The sequence below is a fragment of the Chiroxiphia lanceolata genome, chromosome 1 (genome assembly GCF_009829145.1).
Source record: "Chiroxiphia lanceolata isolate bChiLan1 chromosome 1, bChiLan1.pri, whole genome shotgun sequence".
Classification (NCBI taxonomy): Eukaryota; Metazoa; Chordata; class Aves; order Passeriformes; family Pipridae; genus Chiroxiphia; species Chiroxiphia lanceolata.
Window position 1 is genome coordinate 155475322 of NC_045637.1, and position 24400 is coordinate 155499721.

General features: G+C 56.0%; 2 protein-coding genes across 2 annotated transcripts; both read left to right on the top strand.

Moving 5' to 3' along the window:
- Positions 1–2172: 2172 nt before the first annotated feature.
- LOC116786295 (E3 ubiquitin-protein ligase TRIM7-like) lies at positions 2173–7646 on the top strand. Its single transcript, XM_032686774.1, has 7 exons — positions 2173–2581; positions 4406–4492; positions 4784–5014; positions 5320–5342; positions 5636–5751; positions 6001–6033; positions 6951–7646. The coding sequence occupies exons 1-7, from the start codon at positions 2174–2176 to the stop codon at positions 7460–7462; spliced, it is 1410 nt and encodes a 469-aa protein (XP_032542665.1). The 5' UTR covers position 2173; the 3' UTR covers positions 7463–7646.
- Positions 7647–9462: 1816 nt separating this feature from the next.
- On the top strand, positions 9463–22589 carry CDC25A (cell division cycle 25A). The gene is made up of 16 exons (XM_032686758.1): positions 9463–9761; positions 12117–12196; positions 13348–13402; positions 14259–14294; positions 14420–14456; positions 14816–14917; positions 15479–15574; positions 16212–16343; positions 17051–17125; positions 17737–17886; positions 18172–18264; positions 18706–18768; positions 18880–18978; positions 19998–20128; positions 20439–20550; positions 21898–22589. The coding sequence occupies exons 1-16, from the start codon at positions 9610–9612 to the stop codon at positions 22036–22038; spliced, it is 1554 nt and encodes a 517-aa protein (XP_032542649.1). The 5' UTR covers positions 9463–9609; the 3' UTR covers positions 22039–22589.
- The last annotated feature ends 1811 nt before the right edge of the window (positions 22590–24400 follow it).

Consider the following 24400-nt stretch of genomic DNA (forward strand, 5'->3'; position numbering starts at 1 on the left):
CTGCAGGGGATCAGCAGGTTATCACCCCCCACTCAGCCACGCGTGGGTTCGTTTGAGGGGTTGCTCAGTGCTGCAAACACCGCTCAGCCTCGGGGGTCCCAGCTCCTCGAGGGCTCGTGCTTCCATAGGGTTGTCCCGCGGTGCCGGGAGAGCCGGACACGGAAGCACCCAAAAGGCAGTAGCTCTGGGGACAGGGAACAAGCAGGAGCCACCACAGCTGGGCTGTGAGTACCCCCTGGCAGCACCCCAGAGGCTCTGGATGAGCAGGGACACCCCGGGGAGCTGCAGGGATGGGGAGCAGGGGGCTGGAAGCACCGTGCCCACCCCTCTGGAGCTGCCAGGTCAGGGTTGGGGACACACTGGGGTGGGGAAGCTGGAGCGTTCAGCAGGACATGGCCATGGCAGGGCAGTAACTGCCTGGGGAGGGGGTGTTTGACTGCTTTATTGTGTCAGGGGTGCACGGGGTGCCCCCCAAAATGCTCCTTGGGCCCCAGCTGGCAGCATGTGAGGGTGGCAGAGGAGCCAAACCGATGGCTGAACACAGGGGGCTGATTTTGGGCACGCAGCACCCGCGGCAGCAGCACGGAAGGGGCAACGTGGTCCCTGTAGAGAGGCTCGAGGTGGCTCAAGAGGCTCCTGGGAACCCTCTGCCCTTCCCCAAGCACTGCTGCTGCTCTCCGGGTGTTTTGGAGCTGTGACAAGAGGGAAGGAGACACTGGCAGAGGTGCTGGCAGCCATGGGATGTAGGGATGGAAGCTGGAGCCCGCCTGCCTGGAGCAGCTGTGGGTTCGGGGGGATCTCAGGAGAGCAGGACGGGGCTGGCAGCACACAGTGAGGCAGCCCCAGCACAAGATTACCCTCGGCTCCCACAGGGCACAGCTGCCACTCCAACACAATCCCTTCCAACTGCATTAACCCCAGCACGGGCGGCCGGGAAGCGGCTCTGGCAGGCGCGAGGCCTCGGGAAGGATCCCAGGGCCGGGCCTTGGGAAGGATCCAAGCGCCAGACCTCGGGAAGATCCTGCTTGGCATCTCCACCCCGCCCGGGGTGAAGCTCCCGGAGGCCTTCCAGGTTATTAATGAGTGAATTAATTTAAGCATCCCGAGCATCCACGGGGGTTGGCAGCGCCGAGCCGGAGCGTGCCGGCTCTGCCCCGGGGGAAGGCTGGGATCAGGGCTCACACTCACACACACTCAGCCCAGCCCTCCCTGCCTGTGCCCGCTCACATGGGCTGCCCACGGGCACACGTGTGTGCAGAGATGGGCACCCACAGCACACACAGAGGGGCCCCGTGTCTGTGCCCCCTCCTGGTGTTTCCCTGCTCGTTCCTCCCTGGTTTGCAACACACGCACGGGGACAACACACACAGACACAGACACACAGACACACACACAAACACACAGACACAGACACAGACACATAGACAGAGACACACAGACACACACACAGACACACATAGACACACAGACACACAGACACACAGACAGACACAGACACACAGACAGACACACACTCAGACACATAGACACAGACACATAGACACAGAAACAGACACATATACACAGACACACAGACAGACACAGACTCACAGACACACACACAGACACATAGACACAGACATAGACACAGACATAGACACAGACATAGATACAGACATACACACAGACACACACACAGACACATAGACACACACACACACAGACACACACAGAGACACAGAGACACAGACAGACACACACTCAGACACATAGACACATAGACACAGAAACATAGACACATAGACACAGACACAGACACACACAGACACACAGACACAGACACAGACACACAGACACACAGACACACAGACACAGACACAGACACACAGACACACAGACACACACACAGACACACACACACACAGACACACACACACACACAGACACACAGACACACACACACACAGACACAGACACAGACACACACACAGACACACAGACACACACACACACAGACACACACACACACACACACACACACACACACACAAACACACACACACAAACACACACACACAAACACACACACGCCCCCAGCCCGTTCCCGGCCCCGCAGCCCCGCCCGTCCCCGCCCCATCCCGCCCCGTTCCCCCCGGTCCCGCCCGGTGCCGGCACTTTCGGTTTCCCCTTTCCCATGGCTCGGGAGGTGCTGGCCCTGGGCGAGCAGCTGGCGGCCGAGTCCACCTGCCCGGTGTGCCTGGAGCTGTTCTCGCAGCCCGTGCTCACCGAGTGCGGGCACAGCTTCTGCGAGCGCTGCCTGCGGGCCGTGCTGGGCTGTCCGCCGGGCCCCGCCGCCTGCCCGCAGTGCCGGGCCGCGCTGTCGCCGGGCTCGCTGCGCCCCAACCGCTCGCTGGGGGCCGTGGCGGGGCTGGCGGGGGCCCTGGAGGAGGCGGCGCGGCGGCCCCGCTGCCCCGAGCACGGCGAGCCCCTGGCGCTGTTCTGCGAGCCCTGCGCGGCCCCGCTGTGCCCGCTCTGCAGGGACGGGCCCGCGCACCGCCCGCACCGCGCCCGCGCCGCTGAGAGCGCTGCCCGGGAGCTCAGGGTACGGGATGGGAGAGGGCTGGGGACGGGATGGGAGAGGGCTGGGGGTACGGGCTGGGAAGGGCTGGGAACGGGCTGAGCACGGGCTGCCCGGGAGCTGCGGGTACGGGATGGGAGAGGGCTGGGGGCGGGATGGGCACGGGCTGGGGATGGGCTGGGCACGGGCTGGGGATGGGCTGGGGACGGGCTGGGAGCGGACTGGGGACGGGCTGCCCGCGGACTGGGGACGGGCTGCCCGCGGACTGGGGACGGGCTGCCCGGGAGCTCAGGGTACGGGATGGGAGAGGGCTGGGGACGGGATGGGAGCGAGCTGGGAACGGGCTGGGCACGGGCTGGGAGCGGACTGGGGATGGGCTGGGGACGGGCTGGGAGCGGACTGGGGATGGGCTGCCCGGGAGCTGCGGATACGGGCTGGGACCGGGCTGGGGACCGGGCTGGGGAATGGGCTGCCCGGGAGCTCTGGGAGCGGGCTGGGCACGGGCTGGGGACGGGCTGGGGACGGGTCGGGGACGGGCTGGGCACGGGAGCTGCGGGTACGGGCTGGGAGCGGGCTGGGCACGGGCTGGGAGCGGGTTGGGAACGGGCTGGGGATGGGCTGGGGATGGCCTGGGGATGGGCTGGGAACGGGCTGCCCGGGAGCTGCGGGTACGGGCTGGGAACGAGCTGGAGACAGGCTGGGCACGGGCTGAGCACGGGCTGGGGGCTTCACGGCTGCGGGTGGGGGGAGCAGGGCACACGTCGGGGTCCCCTCTGGGCACAGGCTGGGGGCACCTCGGGACACAGATTGGGGTCCCTTCGAGGGACAGAGTCAGGGTCCCCTCAGGGCACAGGTTGGGGTCTGCTCTGGGCATGGGCTGGGGGCTCCCCTGGGCATGGACCTGGGTCTGCCCTGGGCACACATCTGGGGTCCCTTCGAGGGACAGGCTGGGGTCCCCTCCAGGCCTGGATGTGGGTCCCCTCCACACACAGGTGGGGTCCCTTCCAGGCAGGTATCTGGGATCCCTCTCGAACACAGGTCAGGGTCTTCTCTGAGCACAGACTGGGGTCCCCTCAGGGCACAGTCTGCTTCTCCTGCACACACAGGTTAGGGTGTCCAGCCACAGATTTGGGGCCTCATCCAGCCGTTGCCTGGGGTCCCTGTCTGGGTACAGGTTTGGGGTCCCCATCTGGCCGTGGGCTGGGGTCCCTTATCCCAACCTGCTGGGGCTGCTGGTTCTCCCATGGCTCCCACTGCCCATTGCCTGCCCCCAGCCCTCCCAGGAGCACAGGTCCCTCTCCCCCCACCTCTGTATCCCCACACAGTCCCTCGTGCCCCATTCATCCCCAGCCGGGGTCTCTCCCCCAAAATGTGGGGTCCCAGCTCACTGTGCTGCAGGGGATGGCTCGGAGGAGCACAGGGGATTTTTAATATTCCAGCAGATTTATGGAGTGTGTCTGAGACACACTCTACTGTCACTGCAAACCTCTTCCCACAAATCCCACTTCCAACACCAAAAGTTGTTTTTCCTAATTAAAAAAAAAAAAAAATCCAAAAAACCCAAACCACAAACTCCAGGGTTTCCACATGAAGCTATTCCAGAAATGTTTCTGGCCAAAACAGCTGTGGATGAGGATCTCTGCAGCTTCAGCTTCACTTATGTGTGCCTGGAGAGGTGGGTGCTGCCTCCGAGCTCAAAACCCACCCCCAGGCACCCATGGGCCACCCCCAGTGACCCCACAGAGCAGGATTGTCCTCACAGGGGCTGTTTGGTGACGTCATCTCCCTCCTGCAAATGTCACTCCAAAATTGCCAAATCCACCTTTACTTTTTTCCTCCCCACCCCAGGAGACACTCCAGAGCAACCTGGTTTTTCTGCAAAAAGCAAGGGAAGAATTAAAGCCCAAAGGAGAGCCAAAAAGTGATGAGCTGCTGGTGTGTGTTCCCCTCCATGCCCTGCACCTGCCCTGCATCCTTCCCAACCCACCTTCCCCGGGCACATCCCATCTTTCTCTCCGTTTCCATGACAACACACTTTTCTCTCTCCCTCTCTGTCCATCCCATATCTCCTCCCTGGGTCCATCAACATCTGGACTCGCCACCCCTCTCTCCGTTCTTCCAGCTTTTCCTCTCCAAAACCTCTTCTCCCTTTCCATGTGACCTTGCCCCTCTCCCAAGGCAGCTGGAGTCTGGGATGGCTCACGGCCTCCATGTGATGCCTTGCAGCACACGGTGGCCTTGGAGGAAGAGAGGCTGCAGAACACCTTTGAGGAGCTGGAGAAGTTCCTGCAGGAGCAGAAGAAGGTCCTGCTGGCCCAGCTTGGCCCAGTGTCCCAGGAGCTCGTCAAGAGTCGCTCCGAATACAACTCCCGTGTGGCAGAGAGGGAATCGCTGCTGGACACGCTGATCGGGGACATCGAGAAGAAACAGGACCAGCCGGAGGTGGAATTCCTCATGGTGAGGCTGCACCACCCACCTGGGCCTGTGGCCCCGTGGTGAGGCTGGGGGGCACCCCCCTGGCACCCTGCACATCCCGGTGCAGCCCGGAGCCTGGGAGTGGTGCCAGGCTGGGACACAGTGTGGCTGGTGTGGGTCGGGGGCTGCAGTGTTCCCTGAGGGAGGGGGAGGGTTGGGATGAGGTGTGGAGCGACCCCCTCCCCGATGCCCATCACCCACCTCACGCAGCAACTGTCCCTCCCTGCCCCGGGCACCGCGGTCCTTGTGGGCACTGCCAGAGCTCACCCCTGTGTTCTCTCTTCCAGGATGTTGGCAAAGTCCTAAGCAGGTACGAAATGGGCTCGGCATCACTCTCCTCCCACACGGCTCTTCTGGGCAGAGGCTTGGGAATGCTGCAGGAGCCAGGGGGAGGGAGGTGGTTTGCCCTGCTGAGAGTTTGGGATTTAACGTGGTGTTCCCGGGAACCAGAGGCCGTTGCTCCCCTCTTAAAGGCGGGGTTCCCGTGCTGGTGGCTGGGGCTCAGCCCCTGGGTTCTGTGGCTGGGGGGATTTCCCCCGTTTCCCTGCTGGGTGCTGGCTGGTGGCCGGGCTCAGAGCTCCTCTCCGTGTTGTTCCCCCTCAGCTGTGAGGCAGCCAAGGCCCCAGTCCCAGAGGTGGTTTCCCCGGAGCTGCAGAGGACTGTTGAGACCCTCTCTGAGACGTGCCAGCTGGTCCTGGGCACAGTGGCCAAATTCAAAGGTAAAGCACTGCTGGCTCCGTGCTGTACTTCCCCTGGGCTTGGCTGGCAGTGGGAGATCCTCACTGCCTGCTGCCTCTGCTCTGGGGTCTGGGAGCAAAACAGGCCTGCTCCAGATGGGAACCATCTCCAAGATAGGCTTCACTGGAGCCTGGGGCTCTGAGAGCCCATGTCTGGCTTGCTGTCCTGATGGGGAGTGGGAAAGGTGCCACAGGAGGAGAGACTCATGCATCTTCCTTTCCTTCTTCCAGAGAACCTGCTGAGCAACATAGACAGGGAAAGGGGTGAGTTTCTGGAGCTGATGGGCACAAATGAGGGAGAAAAGCTTCCCAGGATGAGTATCCTTATGTCCTTGGCACAGAGATAGGCTCACGCCACAACGTCTAAAGCCAGTGTCTGTCTGGAACGGTGTCCTGTTGTTTTGACTAGGCCTGCTGTGAAATTCCTGATCTGTCCCTGTGCCAGGCAGTGCCACTGACACTGTCCTGCGGCTCAGACCGAGGGCCAGGACAGCATGAGCTGTGTGGGGCTGTGACCAGTCGAGCAGAGGGGCTGCACGTGTTTCCAGCTGGCATTTACAAGTGCCCTCTCAGTTTTCGGGATGAGGGACTTGAGCACAGGACAGCTGTGCCTCAGTTCCCCCCACGCTGCAGTCCCTGGAGGAGTGGGTTTAGCAGAGGGCCCGGGGGTGGTGACACTGCGTGGTGACACCTGTGTGGCCCTGTGGGATGGCCGCGGGATGGCAGCAGAACATCCCACATGGATGGGCAGCTCCAGCTCCGGAGGGAGGTTGCCCTGCCTGGTTACTCGGCAGGGCAGGGTTGGGGGCTGGTTTTCCCTTCGGTGAGCACTTGCCAGCCTTGTCACAGGAGCAGGGACTGGCCTGGCACCACTGCTGCCAGGATAACACCCACGGGATATCTGCTCCCCACTGCCAGCCTGGCTGTGGAGCCAGCAATACCCAGCAGACCTGGAAGCAGGTTTAGCAAAGTCCATTGAGTCCATCCCCTGCACGTGGGGACACTGGCTCAGTCCTGCCTCACCCGTGGGTCCCAGAGGGGAGGGCAGGGAGGGTCCCGTGCCCTGTGCCCCCCGAGGGGGCTGCAGGAGTGCCCACTGTGCTCCCAGGAGCACGGGAGAAAGAGGTGCCAGTTCTCTCCTCAGCGGGCACAGACTGACCTCTCTCTCTGTCGTCCATTAGAGAAGGTGAGGCTGGACCCAGAGACGGCGAGTCCTTTCCTGCTCCTCTCTGCAGACCACAGAACCCTGCGCCTCGCAGAGGGATTCCAAAACCTCCCCGACACCCCCCAGAGATTCACGGACAGCCCCAGCGTGCTGGGCTCCCAGGGGTTCACGGCTGGCAGGCATTACTGGGAGCTGGAGGTTGGGAAGGGGCACAGCTGGGCCGTGGGGGTGGCCCTGGAGTCCGTGCAGAGGAAGGACTTGCTCAGCATTGCCCTGGGCAAGATCTGGGCCCTGCGGCTGGACTGGGATGGCCAGTACACGGCGCTCCACGGGCTGCCCGCCCTGCTGGCACTGCAGGAAAAGCCCCGGAGAATCAGGGTCCACCTGGACTACGAAGGGGGCCAAGTGACCTTCTACAACACAGAGAACATGGTGCAGATCTTGCAGTTCAAGACCTCCTTCACCGAGAAGGTCTTCCCGTACTTTTGGCTCTGGTCAGCAGACACCTTCATCCGCCTGTGTGACTGATGGGGTCGGGTGCCTCCCACTGCCCTGCCGTGCCCTGGGCTGGCTGAGCAGGCAGGAAGCCTGGCAGTGACACAGCACCACGCTGCAAACTCACCACAGCTCTGCCCGGGCTGGGTCTGCTCTGTGCGTTGCTGCATCTCCTCCTTCTGAGCCCTCTGGAGCATTAAAGATGTGCTGTCCTGCCTGGGGGTGTCTGCATGACAGTGTCCTGGCTAGATCCCGTGGTGGCAGTGTCCTACCTGTCCCTGTGGGCAGGAGTGATCAGCAGGGAGGCAGGGAAGGCTCTGATTGCCCATGTGGGTCTTTGGCAGCACTTCATGGCTTGTAGCATGGCTTGGTGTGGGGTGATGTGTTGTAGGGTGCAGCCACCCCACACCCAGGAAGTCAGGGTGGAGCCACGAGCTGATAGTAGTGGCTGAAAACCCCTGCAAAAACGGTTTCTAGAAAAGAAAATGTGCAGGGAGGGGGCAGGGCAGACCGGAGAGCTGGAGCGAGGGCACAGCCCGAGCCCCTCCAGGCTGGTAGAGCAGCAGGAGTGTGATGGGGATCTGTGAGATCCCGGGAGGGCAGGGCAGGAGCAAACACCACACTGTGTAACCCAGGAACTGGGAACATCGTGTGACTGGTGGGTGGCAGGGCCCGGGCGGAGGAGTGAGATCCCCCGGATCCAACGTGATCAGCTGGAGACAGCAGCCCCTGAATCCACCAGGGAGATCCGGCAGAGGATCTGCAAGGGACCAGACAGCAGGGATCTGCAAACCCTGAGCTGAGGAGAACCCACACAACCCGCTGGGGCCACTCTGTCCCGAGCACATCACTGAATCAGCACCTGTAAAGTGGTACCAGGGCGTTCTGGAGCTGGGATGGCTCCCCCCACACCTGCAGAGCCATGGAAGGAGCTCCCTCCTTCCCACGGCACAACCATCGCTGCCTCCACCCTGCTCCGTGGCTGTCGAGGGGGCAAACGCGGCAGGGTTTTGCAGTGGTGATGTGAGAAGGGCTCCTTGTTTCGCTGATACCCCGTTACCTGCTGAGTTTGTGCCCTTTTCCCCTCGTTTTCCCCAGATTTCCCCCCTTCCCCTCAGTCCCATGGCAGGTGGAGGCAAGGCGAGGCAATGGGTCCTCTGAAAAACTGTGTGTGTGCACGTATGCCCATTTTTAAGGCAAATAGCAACACATGGGTAAACACCACACTCACTTGTGCCCTTTTCCCCTAATTTTTCCCTGTTTTCCCACCTCTTCCCCTCAGTCTCGGGGCAAGTCAAGGAAAGGCAAGGCAAGGCAATGGGTCTGCTGTAAAGCTGGAGGTGTGTCCATTTTTAAGGCAAATGGCACTTTGGGTAAATGCCACACTTACTTTTGCCCTTTTTCCCTTCATTTTTTCCATATTTTTCCCCCTTCCCCTTAGTCTCAGGGCAGGTCAGGGCAGGTCAAGGCAGACCAAGGCAATGGTTCTGCTGTAAAGTTGGGGGTGTGTCTCTTTTTAAGGCAAATAACAACACTTTGGGTAAACATAACACTCCCTTTTGCTCTTTTTCCCCCCTCATTTTTTCCATAGTTTTCGCCCCTTCTTCTCAGCCCAGGACAGGCCAAGGCAACAGCTCTGCCGGAAAGCTGGGTGCGTATCCACTTTTAAGGCAAACAGCAACACTTTCGCCCTTTTTCCCTCGTTTTTCCCAATTATCCCGCCCCTTCCCCTCCCGTCCCCGGCCGAAAGGAGGCAGCCGGAAACATGGCGGCAAAGCGGCGCCTCGGCGAGGCTGAGGACTACATTTCCCAGCACGCAACGCGCAGGGCAAAACCGCATTCCTCCCTTTGGGAATGCCGGGAAATGTAGTCCTCCCTCCTCCCCGGATCTCTCGCCCTTCCATTGGCCCGAAGGCACGTCGATCACGGGTGGTGGGCGGGGCCCGGCCCCTGCGCGGCCGTTCCTACTGGTGGGAGCGCGCGCGGTGGGAGGGGGGGTTTGAAAAAAAACAACCCGCCCCCCGTCGCGCGCCGCGCGCTGATTGGCCGAGCCGCCGTTTGGCGCCAGCTTCGGAGAGGCCGACGGGTACCGGCTGGGGCCAAAGCGCCTCGGCGGCCGCGCTGACGGGAGCGCTTCGCTGTCCTCTGCCCTGCCCGGTCCCGTTCCCGGTCCCGCTCCTATGGATCTCGCACCCGCCGCTCTCCGCCGCCGCCGCCTCTCGCTCGCCTCGCCGGCGTCCCCCGCCTCGCCCGCCGTGGTCAAGGCGCTCTTCCAGGACGAGCTTTCGCCCGTCTCCGACCTCCGCCTCAGCATGGAGCAGCTTGGGCGCGGGTGAGTCGGGGCAGGGGGGGCACTCTGAGGACAGGCCCTGGGAACCCCCCCTTTTTATCATGACACCCCCCACCCCAAAAAAAAAAAAAGGGAAGCTCGAGGGTTTATCTCTCCACTTCTTCCTTCTATACCAAGGCACCCCCTTTCCCCTCGCCTGTCCGGGGCCTTTTCTCCCCCCTTCCAGGGCCTTTTCTCCCCCTCCTGGACCCGAAGCGAGGCCTGAGGGGGCTCCCCTCCCATATACAAAAGAAGCCCAAGGCCTCCAGGAGTCGTTTTCCTTCCGTTCCGTTCCCTCCCCCGCACTGGAGCCTTGTGGAGCTTCCCGCCTCCCGGTCCTTTGCTCCCCCCAAACCCTCAGGGGTGGCTTTTAACCCCCCCCACCCCCCCCCCAGTTCCCAAACCCTCAGGGGTGTCTTTACACCCAAAGCCCCAAGGATGTCTTTTGACCCCCTTTCTCTCTCAAACTCTCCCAATGTCTTTTATCTCTGCTCGGCCCCCACCTCCAAAAAAAAAAAAAAAACCCAAACCCCCTCCAGGGATGTCCTTTACCCCCCGAATCCCAACTGCAAGGCCTCGAGGAGTTGGAATTCATCCCCTTCCCTCTCCTTCCAAGAACAAGGCCTCGGGGAGCTCATCCACCCTCACTCCCCCCCCCCCCCCCAAAAAAAAAAAGTGAAGCCTCGTGGATTTCTCCTTCTCTTCCTTCCCCACCCCCGAATCGAGGCCTCGGGGGTCTCTTCATTCCCTTCTCCCTCCAGAAATGAGGCACTGAGGGCCTTATCCTGCTTCCTCTCCTTCCAAAGGCCCCCACGGCCCAAACCCGAGGCCTCCAGCCCCTCTTTTCCCAACCCACCCCCCCCCCCCAAAAAACGAGGCCTGGAGGAGCTGTTTGTCCCCACCCCCCACCCGTGACACCTCGAGGAGTTTTATCCCCCCTGCCTGGAAAACTTCCATGATTCCCTAAACACCCCCCTCCCCATGCCCGATGCCTCCACCTCCCCCATCCCCCGTGGATCCAGTGCCCTGGGCCACCTTCCCCCTCCTGTGTGCCACCTTCCCCCTCCTGTGTGCCACCTTCCCCCTCCTGTGTGCCACCTTCCCCCTCCTGTGTGCCACCTTCCCCCTCCTGTGTGCCACCTTCCCCCTCCTGTGTGCCACCTTCCCCCTCCTGAGTCCCACCTTCCCCCTCCTGAGTCCCACCTTCCCCCTCCTGAGTCCCACCTTCCCCCTCTTGTGTCCCACCCTGGCTCTGCTCTGGGTGTCCACCTCCCTCCTGAGCCCTTCCCTGGGCTTCCCCCTCTCCCACAAACACCTTTGTGCCCATTTTTTGTGCCTTCCCTGCACCATCTCAGCTCTGTCCTTCCTCCCTCACCCCTGTTCCCGCACCTTCCTCCTCCTCTTGTACTCCCAGAACTCCAGCCATGCAGTTGCTCCATCCAATTTTGTTCTTCCTGGTCTCCTTTAATCCCATTATTCCCCCAGTTTCCCTCCTGAGTGGCTCCTGTTTTGCCCTGGCCCACTCTGGTCTCGATGACCCTCCTGGTTTTGTGTTTGTTGCTCTTCCATCATTCTCGTTTTCTGCAATCACCTGCTTTAGGATCCTTCCCTCCTTCAGATTCCTGGGATTCCTGCAGACCACTGGCAGTGCCCTCCATGTAAATTATTCAAGTAGCTTTTCTTTTACTTGAGTGAGGCTCCATATGGTTCTCTTATCTCCCAGCGCTGAGCTTTAGTGGATACAACAAAATGTGGGAGTCAGCTCCTTGTAAAAATGGGTTTGAATTAAAAGTTTGGCATTTTTTGCTGTGCAAGATCCGAATTAAAGGAGTGGCTGCCAGAGAGAGGGTTGCACTTCCAGCTGGGCTCTGATAGAACTCCCTGGAGTGTGGTTTGGGAGGTGCTAATGCGATTCCAGGCACCAAGAACTGGAAGTTTCGTGGCCAAGTCTGTAATTCTGAGGTATCAAAACCTTCCTCTGTGAGGGCACAGGCTCTAAAAGAACATTTTGAACCCCCCAGAGCTGATGTGAACGGAGAAATGTTTGGTGTGAGGAGACCAGGAAGGCAACCAGGATAACTGCTGTGTTAAACGACACTTCCCCTGCCTCAGAAGCCAGATTTCCAATATTTTCAAACCCAAACCATGAAGCTTCAGGCCCTGTGGGTGTTGGATCTGATCCAGTGGTGACATTGTCCCCGTTCTCAGCAGCACCCAGAGCACAGGACAGTGCTCTGCTGGTTTTCCAAGTGGGAATCCCCTCACCTGGCTGATAATAAAGGTTCCAGGTGATGATCACCAGGTTGTATTTGTTGCCTCAAAGAGCTTTTAAACCAAATCCCAAACTTCCCTTTACAGGCAGCGGGAAAACACGGAGCAAGACCTGGGGAACAAGAATGGATTGCAAAGATCTTCATCCTCAGAATCCACAGACTCAGGTATGGCCTTCCCAGTTAATAATTAACAATTAAGGATTGAAAAGCAGCTGGCAGGGTTTGGATAGAGAGCCTTCCCTGCCTGCAGTCCCCCCATTCCTGGGGTGGCTCCTGGATGCTGGTGTGGAAAACAGGGAGAAGGTGTTGGGATCCCATCTCTCCCGTGGAGCTCCTGCCCTTTGGAGGGTGATGGAGGCGAGTCCCCACCATCTGTTTTCTCTCTCTAAACCCAGACTGGGCCAGCCTGCCCCAGTTGAGTGGGTTTGCCTTGTGGTTTGGGGCTGTGGGTTTGTTGTTTTTTTTGTTACCAAGAGCTGGTTGTTTATCTGAAACACTTCAGTTCTGATACTTGCCTAGAGAGATTTCCTTTGTTTCAGGTGAGGAGCTTTACCAGTAAAAATGAAACAAGCTCTTACCCCGTGACTTGCAGACACAGAGCAGCTCTGGTACCTCGTTGCTCCAGCTCAGGGAAATCAGTGTTTCCACCTGAATTCACGCCCCACTTTGGAGGCACTTTTAGCCTAGATATGAACTTTATGAACTTCTAAAACAAAAGTCCAGCTCACAAAGCACAGAGCAGGACAGAACAACCAACCTTGTTAAATCCTGACTCTCTCCAGCTCCTCAGGAGTCTGTGTCTGAGTAACTTTGCAGCTCCACAGCATTTTAGTACAGACAAATGCAATGTTCTGCTTGGCTTGTGCTTATGAAGCGCTTCCTGTTCTTTCCAGTACATTAGGAAGGGCCTTTTGACTACTTATCTTTTTGGAATAAGCCCAAAATTTCTTCCTGGGAAGAGGTATAACTAAAAACATGGCTTAGGGAAAAAAAAAAAAAAACGACCTAAAGGACTAAACTGTTTGTTTATTAAGGTGTGTGGGAGAGAATAAGCCAAGAGTATTCCATGTGACAGTCTAGGCAGGGCTAGGGGGGCTTTTTTTTAATTACTCCTGGTTTTCCCCAAGCACTTGATGATCCATATCCATGTCCAAATCCAGCCTTAGGGAGTGTCTGTAACCCTGCCTCGGAGGTGAGGCTGCACGTGGGACTTTCCACGTGAGTTCCCCGGGTCTCTCTGTGGCAGTCTGCCACAGTGTCCAACAATCCATGTTTCCTGGGGACTGACCACCAGGAATTCTGTGTGTCCTGTGCAGGTTTGGCTTTGGATTCACCCGGCCCTGCGACCTCCGGCGACCCCGTGGAGGACACGTATGTAACCACGTGTTAGACCCGGCTTGGGTGTGCTGGATCAGCAACAAACGTGGCTTGATGGGGCCTGAGGAGGCTTTTCCTTTGCTGGCACATGTGGGTTCTTCCCTCTTGAGCTGGAGGTGCTGGGAATGGTCCTGCCTGTGTCCCAGGTGTTGGCTCTGAGCTGAGGTGTTGTACCACACACCTCACCAGGAGCCTGAGGCTGCACCAAGTTGCAGTTTCCAACACTTAAATTATGCTTCTCTGTGCCTTAACTGCTCACAGAATCCCAGAATCATTTAAGTTGGACAAAACCTCTAAGATCATCAAGTCCAACCTTTGACCCATCACCACCTTGTCAGCCAGAACTGATGCCAGCAGTTACCCTGAGCTTTGAGCTTGCCACTCCCAACTGGATTGTTTCTTCCCCCTAATCTATTCCCAGGGATGGGGACAGATGCCCTTGGTCCCTGATTTACCACACCCTTCCTCCTTCAGCCTCACTTCTTGTCTGAACAGTGCTGGAAAGAATTTAAGGGGAGGAGGGGAGAAGGAGTCTTTTTGAGTGTTTCAAAAATCAGGATGGGATAGCCTGGCTACAAATGGGGTTTGGGAGAGACAAGTGTCAGTAAGAAGCAGGTTGCCCAAAGCAGCTGTGGCTGCCCCACCCCTGGAAGTGTCCAAGGTCAGGTTGGATGGGGCTTGGAGCAACCTGGGCTAGTGGAAGGTGTCCCTGCCAGTGGCAGGGGGTGGGAATGGATGCTCCTTAAGATCCCTTCAGACCCAAACCATCCTGGGATTCTGTGTTGGCTTGTGCTTGGCATAACCCCTAAATGTAGGGCTGACTTTTAATGTGCATCTCTCTTGCTTTTAGGTTTGAGAAAGCAATTCTCAAATCCAGCAGACTGAAGTGAGTACAATTCTATTTTAAACTCTTAGTGTCTGCTGTAGCTTATGGAGTTGGGGAGGGGTGAGTTTTAATCGTGTCTTTTAAAACAAAATGTTGAAATAAATCTCTGTTCTTTCTCCCTGCAGCCTTCGAATACCTTTCAGGAGAATACACTCCCTGCCAGTAAGTGAGAGTGGTACTGATGGTCTGCAAATGCTAAAGGGTTTGGCATGTTCCTACTTGAATACATTGCCTAACTTGTTAATTTTCTGGCTGCAAAACCAGCTGCTGAGGGTGCTTAATGCAAACTGTCAGAGTTGCAGCTTGTACATTGTAAATCTCACTTAAGTCCCCGTGAAATCTCCGTGGTGTGGCTCCATCACTGCTGCAGTGGAAGCATTTTGGTACCTGTGCTGAGGTGTCAGCCAAGTTTCCTGCACAAATTCATAGTCAGAGACTTTACAGTCTTTATTAACCCCTCGTGTGCTTAAAATGTGCTTGTTGCACAGTACTGAACTGGCATTTTTGTGTGGTCATTGCAGCAAAACCTGCTGGGATCCAGCCCTGCCCTGAAGAGAAACCATTCAGATTCTCTGGACAGTGATGCTTTTCAGCCACTGGCACAAGATGAAAATAAGGAGAACGTAAGTGATTAGAGATTAATAAAAATCAGGAAGACTTTGAATGTGCAGCTCCACCACTAACCCTGACTCCTTTCTGGCTGTGGCAAGGGAGGAGGTGTTCTCTCTGCTTGCTCTAGAGAATTCCAAGGGCTGCCTCCAGGAAGCTGTTTAGGTGGATCAACCCCTCTCATGCCACTGCTGCCATGGATTCCTCATGGAATCAGTGTCCTTTGGCTCCTGGGAATCCCGTGGGTGGGACTCTGACAGGTCTGCAGGAGAGGACACAGCCTTGGCTGCCTTCAAAAATGATGTATTTTGCAGAGAAGCTGACTGACAGGGATAGAAAGGCCTTCAACCTGTAGGTGATGTCAGGAACATAAATTTTGGATTATGTTAAATGAAACACTTGTAACATCTTTCATTTAAAGACATTCACCTTCAGACTATTCCTGTTGGCAGCAGGGAGATTAAATCCAAAATGTCAGGTAGTTTTAAAAAAACCCTGTAAGGATAAAATGATCCAAGCAACCCACACAGTTTGTCATTCTGGTAAAATGATGGTTTTCTTCCTTTTTAATTCAGGAATCATTTGAGTTTAAGAAGCCAACCAAACCAGCTTCTCGTTGCTTCCGTGATGGAAGGGCTGCAGCAAGGCAGAATTCATCTCCAGCTCAGATTGTAAGTTCTTTTAAACTAATTCTCACCTAATTCTTTGCTGCCCACTCTCTGGGAGGAAGACAAATTGTGTCAGGGTTCAAAGGCAGTACTGTCAGTCACCACTGCTCAGGTGCCAAATAGAAAGACTTATTTATGTGCCAGATAAGAAAATTCTTCTCACCTTTGGCTCCTGAAATTTGAAATGTGGATTGTTCTGGGAAGGGTGAGTCAGTGCAGAGCTGAGGTTCTGCTGCAGTAATTGAGGGGAGTGTGGGCATTGATGTGGAATTGGAATTGATTTCACTATGACTTATGTTGAGGCTGATGCATTTGGAACAACAACCCCAGCTGTGCAGAACAAGCTGGATTTTGTGTCCAGATGTGACACCCAGGGAGAAAATGTTGCCTTATTCGTGTCCTGTTGCTTAGAAAAAGCAACTGAAAAATCATGATGGGTCCTTGCACAGAAACAGGGTTGGGGGGCCAAGTCTTGTCTCCACTCCTTGAGTCTGGCAGCCCTTCATCCTGCCAAGTCCTCTCTGTCCTGTTTGCTCCATGTGAAGGAATAACCTCGGTGTTCCCTGCAGTGCAGGAAGGTCGTGGCGTCAGCTCTGGGAAGAGAAGGAATGTTGTTAAAATTGAAACTGTCTCCTCTCAGATTCCCATGGATGAAACAGCCTCGGGTGAGCAGGAGAACTACAGGCCACCCTTCCTGCAGCAGCATTCCCTGACCTCGGAAAGCGAGGACGACGATGGGTTCCTGGAGCTGCTGGATGACCAGGATTTGAAGGTATGTGCAAAGGGAATGGGGTGGAGATCCCAAATACAGTTCTGCCTGATGCTGCTATGTGTGTCTGTGGTGCAGGTGTGTTCTGGCAGAAGTCAGTGTGCTCAGTCAAACTGCAATAAGTTTAGGGAATCGTGGAATCCCGGAGTGGTTTGGGTTGGAAGGAACCTCAAAGACCATCCAGTTCCAGCCCCCTGCCATGTGCAGGGACACCTCCCACTAGGAGATGAGGTATCATCATCTTTTTCAACTCACACTGTGGTATCCCTGTCTTATAAGTGCTCTTTCCTAGTGCAGACAGTGGGATTTGTTTGGGGTGTGAACGAGGAAGTTATTTTTAGTTGGAGAGCTGCATTACGAGAGAGAATTATTGGAACAGTTGACATTTTGCTTTAGAAACCTGCTGGAAAACTCAGAGGTGGTGTTTTGCTTTGCAGCCACTTAAATAGAGAACTGTTTCCAACTGAATTTGAGATGCTTAAAGCTCTGGAGGATCATCACTGTTGATGCATCAATGAACTGATATAACTCCAGCGTGTCTCAGCTCGGGTCTGTTGTTTCATTGAGCAGTGGCCTGATAACGGAGTTAAATTCCTGAAGCTGCCCTGGCAGCTGAACCCAGCTGGAATGTTTGCCCCAGCTGTGCAGGAGCTGTGTTTCCAGCCTGTGGTGCAGCAGGTGGGATGACCCTCCTTTCTCCCCCCCCTCAGAACGACGAGGAGGTGCCGTCGGACGTGGCGAGTCTCTGGACGGCGCCGCTGGTCATGAGGAGAGCGGACAATCGGGTGAGTGTTCCCCAGCACACAGGCTGGCCCGTGTCCTGGCACTTCCACTGCCCAGACAAGCGATCCCACTGTCTCCTGTATCCCTAAGGACAACAACAAAACAAGCTGTGGCATGACCCCCTGCAGTATTCCCTTATCTCTGAAGCTGTTTGCCTGGAAGACTCTGTCAGTCTGGAACACTTGTGGGCATTAAATTTCTTTTTACACTTCACAAGCTGTGAGAAAATCTTGACTTCCCTTATCAGAATCTTGCTGGCATATCTGGAATTCGCCCTGCACCAGGCTCACCTGGAATGCTGATCCCCTGATAAGGGACTGGGAAGGGAGTTTAGACTCCAGTAAGAAGCTCCTTGATCTGCTGATAGATTGGCTGCTAATTGGTGCAGAGCACTTCATCTTGCTTAGGGTGCTCCAAGCTCCCCCAGTCCACCCAGTAGCAAGTGTTACTGGAAATGCAAAGCCTGAATAATTCAAATCACCATCCTGCAGTTGCTGTGCAGTGGTGGTGTCTTTAAACAAGGCAAAATCCGTAACAATCCGTAATCCTGAGGCTTGTTTATTTTCCGAGCCAAACCTTTGCTGGAGGACTCAACTCCTCTCCTTCCTCACAGGCCAAACGGTGCCGCTTGTTTGGCTCTTCATCCGTGTCCAGCATTGCAGGAAGAACCACCCAGAAGAGGATGGAGAGATCCCAGGAAGACAGTTCCCCAGGGAAAAGCAAGAAGAGGAAAAGCCTGCCTGGAACTTCCGAGGACCCAACGGTTGGTGACTCAGCATCCAGTTTGCAAGGGAGAATTGGCTGGGGGGGATCTGATGTTGGTGCCTGGGTTAGGAAGGTCAACGGGAGCTTTTTTGGCTGAAAAGTGAGATTTGGGGGAGCTGGGGCAGTGCTTGCATATCCTGAACCTGAGCTTTGCCCCAGAACAGCAGGGAAGCTGAGGAGTCGGAATTCAGAGCTCTGGAGTCAAGTCTGAGTTCTGTGTTGTGGGAAATAGGGAATGGGATGTGTCTGGTGCCAGTGCTGATCTCTGCCCTGGGTCCTGCAGAGTGTGAAACTGGTGAGGACCCAACCCTCCACAGCAGAGATCGAGAGCATCTTGGACAGCGACCAGAGAGACCTGATTGGGGACTTCTCCAAGGTAATTCCAGGGATTCCATGGCCAGGGGTTTACTGGAGTGTTCCAATGGCCTCTCCCAGTGGGGATGGCTCAAACCAGCCCAGTAAAGCCCCTCCCTTTACAGAGGCTTTTCTGCTGCTACATAAATCTTGCTTGGTTGGACTTGAAGGTTCGACTTGATGGTCTTGGAGGTCTTCTCCAACCTTAACCATTCTGTGAACCTCAAACAACTAGGAGAGGCTGTTGGTGAGAAGGGGCAGGTTAGACACAAAGTGATTAATTTGTGGTTAAAGACCTACAAAATCCCTCTGGTGCAGGAGCCAAAAATTAAATTCTGTCCCTGACTTTAGAATTCTTGGTCTTAACTCCTGAAGAGATTCTTGTCATCAAAGTATCTGTCAGAGAACGAACTGCTGGATGCTGTGACTCACATCTGGATTTTCTCCATCCTCTCTGTCTTAGAGTTATTTACTTGACACTGTTGATGGGAAACATCAGGATTTAAAATACATCGACTCAGAAATGGTGAGTGCTTCAAGGAGATGCAGAAAAATTCTTTACTGGGGTTTAGGGGACGACACAAAAACATCTTGAAACAACTGACCTCTCGTTTTTTGTGGTTTTTTTTTTCCTCAGATTGTGTCTGTGCTGACTGGAAAGTTTGAGAGCTTCATCAAGCAATGTGTGATAATGGACTGCAGATACCCCTACGAGTATGAAGGAGGGCACATCAAGGTGTGTTGACCCTGTAAGAGCCACCCAGAGGGGTCTGAAGTTGCAGTATGGGGTCACTTGGCCCCACGTGGGGCTGACTGTTATCCAAGGCCATGTGGATTTGTCATTCGTGAGGTGCCCCACTGGGACCCTGTCACACCCACCCACTGCCTGGATCTTGGACACTGAGCTCACACTTGGTTCATAAAGTGCCTTTCCCCCTCAGAGGGGAGTGCTCTGCCCTCCTTAAGCACAGGAGGGGAGCTGTGTGGCCATCAGGGAGATGGTTCCAGAGGAAGGATGTAAGGCACTCAGTGTGCAACATCCTGGTATCCAGGGAAGCTAAAATTGGAATATTAAACTTAATTTAAATCACAGACTTCCAAGAACAAAGGGCTGTGCAAAACATAACCAGGAACAGATCACCCAGAGAGGATGTGGCCTTAGAGCCCCTTGCAGGGCCTAAAGGGGCTCCAGGAGAGCTGGAGAGGGACTGGGGACGAGGCATGGAGGGACAGGACACAGGGAATGGCTTCCCAGTGTCAGAGGGCAGGGAGAGATGGGATATTGGGAAGGAATTCTTGGCTGGGAGGGTGGGGAGGCCCTGGCACAGGCTGCCCAGAGAAGCTGTGGCTGCCCCTGGATCCCTGGAAGTGTCCAAGGCCAGGTTGGAGCAACCTGGGCTAGTGGAAGGTGTCCCTGCCCATGGCAGGGGGTGGAACTGGATGATCCTTGAGGTCCCTTCAGACCCAAACGATTCTGGGATTCTGTAGCTGATCCTGGACATTGCTACTTGATCAAAGGCCATCCCAAATACATGAGGTGGGGAGGGAAATCCAAGGAGCCACAGCCTGCAGGTGCTGAACTGTCCATCTGAACCAGGTCGTGGTCACCCAGAGCCAGTCCCAGGCTCTGTGGTGTGCTGGTGGGGTTTGGAACTGGGTTTGGAGAGGGTTCCAGGGCTCCTCCAGCAAACCAAGGGGAGGAAACTGCCCTCAAGGGAGTGGGATAGGTTTGTTCAGTTCCCCCTGCCCTCACAGGGTGCCATAAACCTCCACATGGAAGAGGACGTGGAGAACTACCTGCTGAAGCAGCCGATCGAGCCGGCGGAGAACAAGCGGGTGATCGTGGTGTTCTACTGCGAGTTCTCCTCGGAGCGGGGCCCTCGCATGTGAGTGCCCAGCCCCTGGAGAAGGACCTGCTGCAGTGCTGGGAGCGGAGCTGTGGGGGTGGCACCACCGGGACACGGGGATTGTCACCTGGCGGGGCTGTGGCACAGCCCGTGGTGGGAGTGGCCGGAGCGCGGGTGTGTTCGGAGGGAAAGGGAAAAACCCGTTCACTGTGGCCGTGTGGGTCCTCAGCCCCTTGCTGACAGGCAGCAGCAGACCCCTGTGATCCCAGGGGTGGGGAGTCTGGGGTGAGAGCTGGCTTTGGGTGTTAGCTGTGGAGTGCAGGGTTCACCAGGATCTTCCCTGCCGCAGGTGCCGGTTCGTGCGGGAGCAGGACAGGCTGAGCAACGAGTACCCCAGCCTGCACTACCCAGAGCTCTACGTGCTCAAGGGGGGCTACAAGGATTTCTTCTCGAGATGCAGGGTAAGGAACTTCCTCCCAGACTGTGGATTCCCCGTCCCTGGAATTGTTCAGGGCTTGGAGCAGCCCAATCTAGTGGAAGGTGTCTCTGCCCCTGGCAGGGGGTGGAACAAGATCTTGAAGGTCCTTTCCAACCCAAACCATCCCATGATTGCTCTTTCATCCCTTTCACACTCAGGAGAAGTGGTGGATAAGTATTATTGATTTATTCATGCTCAGACTTGTCATTGGGGCAGAGTGGTTTGGCTGGGGTGGCTTTTCTGCTCTCTCTGTGCTCTGTTCCCAGAGCAGCTCAGGTTTGGCTCTCTGAGCCTGTTCCTTCCCTCAGAGCTGTTTTCCTGCCATAGCTGAAAGGTTTTTACACTTGTCTCAGAGGTAAAATACAAAAGTGGTTTCTGCCCTTTTAGAACAAACTGTCACTGAGGGAAGGGACTGAAGGCTGCTCAGCCTTCAGAGCAGGGGAGAAGACAAGGCTTGACAGCAATTGCTGGATAACAAATGGAAACCTCAGGTCTCCTACAGTCCTGAAACAGCAAAATTGGAAACCTGAGCTTGGAGTTTACAACCTGTAATTCAGACAAGGAAACTAAGAACACCCCACAGCTCTTCCCAGCACTTTGAGGGTGGGATTTCTCCTACCACTTGCCTTTTGCTCCTGCAGCATTTCCATGGCCAGACTCTCTCCAGTGCTCCTGGGGTCTGTCCTGCTGCTCTGGCACAAACAGGCCATGGCCTGACTGTCACCTCATTCCCTCACACTTCAGAGTATCCCTTAGATTACCTTCCTGGTGTGTTTTCAGGGAGATGGGAGATACCTGGCCTGTCTGTGGCCAGTAGGATGGGGTTGTCAGCTCCTTCTTGGTGGGATGTTGGGCCCTGTGGGAGATGCTGGTGCTGGTGGCACCGAGTGCTGCCCAGGTGTTTAGCCCTCCCTGCGATCTGCTGGCTCCCCGGGGGTGATGGACACGTGGGATTTGGGTTGTCCCTGTGGGTTTTGGGTTGTCCCTGTCCCGGGGAGGGGTGAGCAAGGCCTCAAGGTGGCAGCACGGAACAGCCGACGGGGCTCCGCGATCCCGAGGATCCTTCCAGTCCCTGCCTTCCGGGGTGAGCACCACACAGACTGAGCCGTGGTGGTGCCTGCCAGAGCGTTTGGGATGAGAGCCCTGTACCCAGGGTTTGGTAGCTGTAATCTGAATATCCCCGGGCTCTGAGCGTGGAGCTCCCATGTGGAGCGGGGGGGTCTGTCCCTGTTTGTTCCAAGGGTGGTTGTTCCAGTGGCTGCTGCCAGGCTCTGTCAGTGGGATCCTCAGCCCTGTGACACCGAGGTGACAGCAGCTCCTCTCTCCCCAGAGCTTCTGTGAGCCCGAGAGCTACCGGCCCATGCACCACAAGGACTTTAAGGAGGACCTGAAGAGGTTCCGCACCAAGAGCCGGACCTGGGCTGGGGAGAAGAGCAAGAGGGAGATGTACAGTCGCCTGAAGAAGCTCTGAGGGCTGCAGGGACCCAGCACGGACTGTCCAGCGTGGGGGGCCTGTCCTGCCCCTCCCCTCCTCTGTTTGCTCCCTGGGAACTCCTGGAACTCGGGGCTTCGGGCCCGGATCCGGCCGGGAGCTGCCTTTGGTTATTTTTGTTACATTGCTTCCTGAAAAATGGCTTCTTGTGTTCTGTGCCACCCCCAGAGCGCCCGGGGAGGGGTGGGGAGAGACCCGTGGGGGCAGCAGTGCTGAGGGGGTTTTAGTGCCTGTTATTTTTTTAAATGCTCGATTTTTATTTAAATACAGTCAAATGAAGCCAATGCTGCTACTGTTGGATCATCTGGGTTCTACTCAGACCTGGTTTCTGCCCCAGGGCATCCTGCTGGTGGAGGGGTGGGGGTTAATTATTGTACTCAGCTGCAGCTTTGGTTCTGTGTAGTGTTTGTGGTGAAGGAAAATGGGAAATGTCCCGTTACAGCCCGAGGTTCCCACCTCTAAGCCTTTGAAAACCCATCTAAGGGGAATTGCTTGTTCATAAATATCATGTTCACCTCGTTTACTTCAAATTGTTTTATTTCATAGTCTCTTTGTGTAGTTTTAGAGGAGTTGGTGTTTTAAAGGAGGGAGAATTTCTGGGAGCAGGGTGGGGGGGGTCAGCAGTGGGGTGAAAAGCTGTTGATTTGCTGTCGCCGCTGCCTCCGAGGGTGTGAGTTGTTATCCTGAAACATTCCCAGAACAGAGAGTGTGAGGAATCCTGGGAGGCTGCTCCTACACCCGGGGGTGACTGTGGCCACTTCTCCCTCTGCCAGGAAAGGCAGGAAGTAAATTAATCCTTGAAGGAAGAGGAACTTCCTCGGCAGGATTGGGCCCTGCAGCTGAGGAAGTTCTGCTGTGCCAGCCCCAAAACTGCTTGGCTGCTGATTTTTTGGGGTCACATCAGCCCCAACTCTTCAGTCCTGCAGCAGCCCAGGGATTTTGGGGTGTGATGGAACTGGAGCTCATCTTCCTCACACACCAACTTCCTGGAGAAACTGGTGCTCCTTGAGAGCACCACGTGCCTGGGAAGCTCCCAGCTCTCCTCTCGTGTCCTGTTCATATCCGTGTCAAAAAAGTATTGAAATGGAGGTGCCTTATGTGGAGTTCTAACTTGATTTTTTTTTTGAAAATCTGTTTCTTAAAACGTTGTTGTTAATCCTCTTGAGAAGCAAAAGGGTAGACTTGGAGTTTTTTCTCGTTTAAAAAAAAATAAATTGGAATTTGCTGTTTTCCCTCAAAGCTGAAGCCCTCGAAGGGGGAGATGAGGAAATGCTAAATCAGAACTGGTGGTTACAAATTTTCTCCCCTTGGGAAATTTGGGAGGGCTGAACTCCTGAGTGGGGGATGTGGGGTGGGAGGAGGCCACGGGCAGTGACCTGAGTGACCCAAACTGCTCTTTGGTCAAGCCCAGGGGGCAAATCATCAGTTCAGCAACACAAGAGCTGGGCAGGATCTCTTGGTACAACTCCATGATCCAACAGTTTCTCCATGTGAGAGTTTAACTCCTCAGAAAAAGCAGATGGAGACTTGCTGGGGTCATGATGCTCTTCTCTGAGGACACTCAGCTGGAGCAAAACTATTCCAGCAATTCCTGCTGTGCAGCTGCACTTCCCCTGGACCTGCTCATCATCCCAAACTTCCTGCTATTCAGGAAGCTGGATCTGGGGCTGTGGCCCAGCAGTACCAGGGGATGAGCAGAGATTGGGAATGATTGGAGCCCTGGGGGGGTGGAAATGAGCCCCTGGTGTCAGAGCCCACCTTGCTCTGTGGGCTGGGAGTCCTGAGGTGGGAGAAGGCTGGGAGAGGGGTGCTCCAGGCAGGGTCTGCACTGTGTCATCCCAGAGCTTAATAGATTGTTGTGGGCAAAGGGAATAAGGTCCTAAAACCCCAAACAGTTGCTGCAGCAGAGGCACTGGTGAAGCTGCTCTGTGTCTGCAGTGTCAGAACAAGCCCAGGGTGGGAGTTGCTGCTTTTCATGTCCTGTGTCTTTGCTTGTTGCTTGCAGGAGAAACACTTCCAGAGAAACTGTGGCTGCTCCATCCCTGGAGGTGTCCAAGGCCAGGTTGGACAGGACTTGGAGCAACCTGGGCTGGTGGAAGGTGTCCCTGCCCATAGCAGGGATGGCACTGGATGGGCTCTAAGGTCCATTCCCACCCAAACCATCCTGGGATTCTGTGAACTCCAGGGCTGCAGCCACCTGAATGTCAAAGCTGGGCATTCCCATCACTCCATGTTCATTGTGGAGTCTCAGCTTGCTTTGGGATGAGGGTCCTGGGCTGTGCTGGAGGCTTTCCCAGGGCTGGGAAGAGCTTCAGCAGAGTGTAGGGGTGACAAGCAGGTG

Coding starts and splice junctions, on each gene's coding strand:
- LOC116786295 (XM_032686774.1), top strand. CDS start 2,174: ATGGCTCGGGAGGTGCTGGCCCTGGGCGAGCAGCTGGCGGCCGAGTCC. Junction 5,752..6,000: donor CACAGTGGCCAAATTCAAAG/GTAAAGCACTGC, acceptor TCCTTCTTCCAG/AGAACCTGCTGAGCAACATA. Junction 6,034..6,950: donor CAACATAGACAGGGAAAGGG/GTGAGTTTCTGG, acceptor GTCGTCCATTAG/AGAAGGTGAGGCTGGACCCA.
- CDC25A (XM_032686758.1), top strand. CDS start 9,610: ATGGATCTCGCACCCGCCGCTCTCCGCCGCCGCCGCCTCTCGCTCGCC. Junction 12,197..13,347: donor CTCAGAATCCACAGACTCAG/GTATGGCCTTCC, acceptor TGTCCTGTGCAG/GTTTGGCTTTGGATTCACCC. Junction 18,769..18,879: donor AATACATCGACTCAGAAATG/GTGAGTGCTTCA, acceptor TTTTTTCCTCAG/ATTGTGTCTGTGCTGACTGG.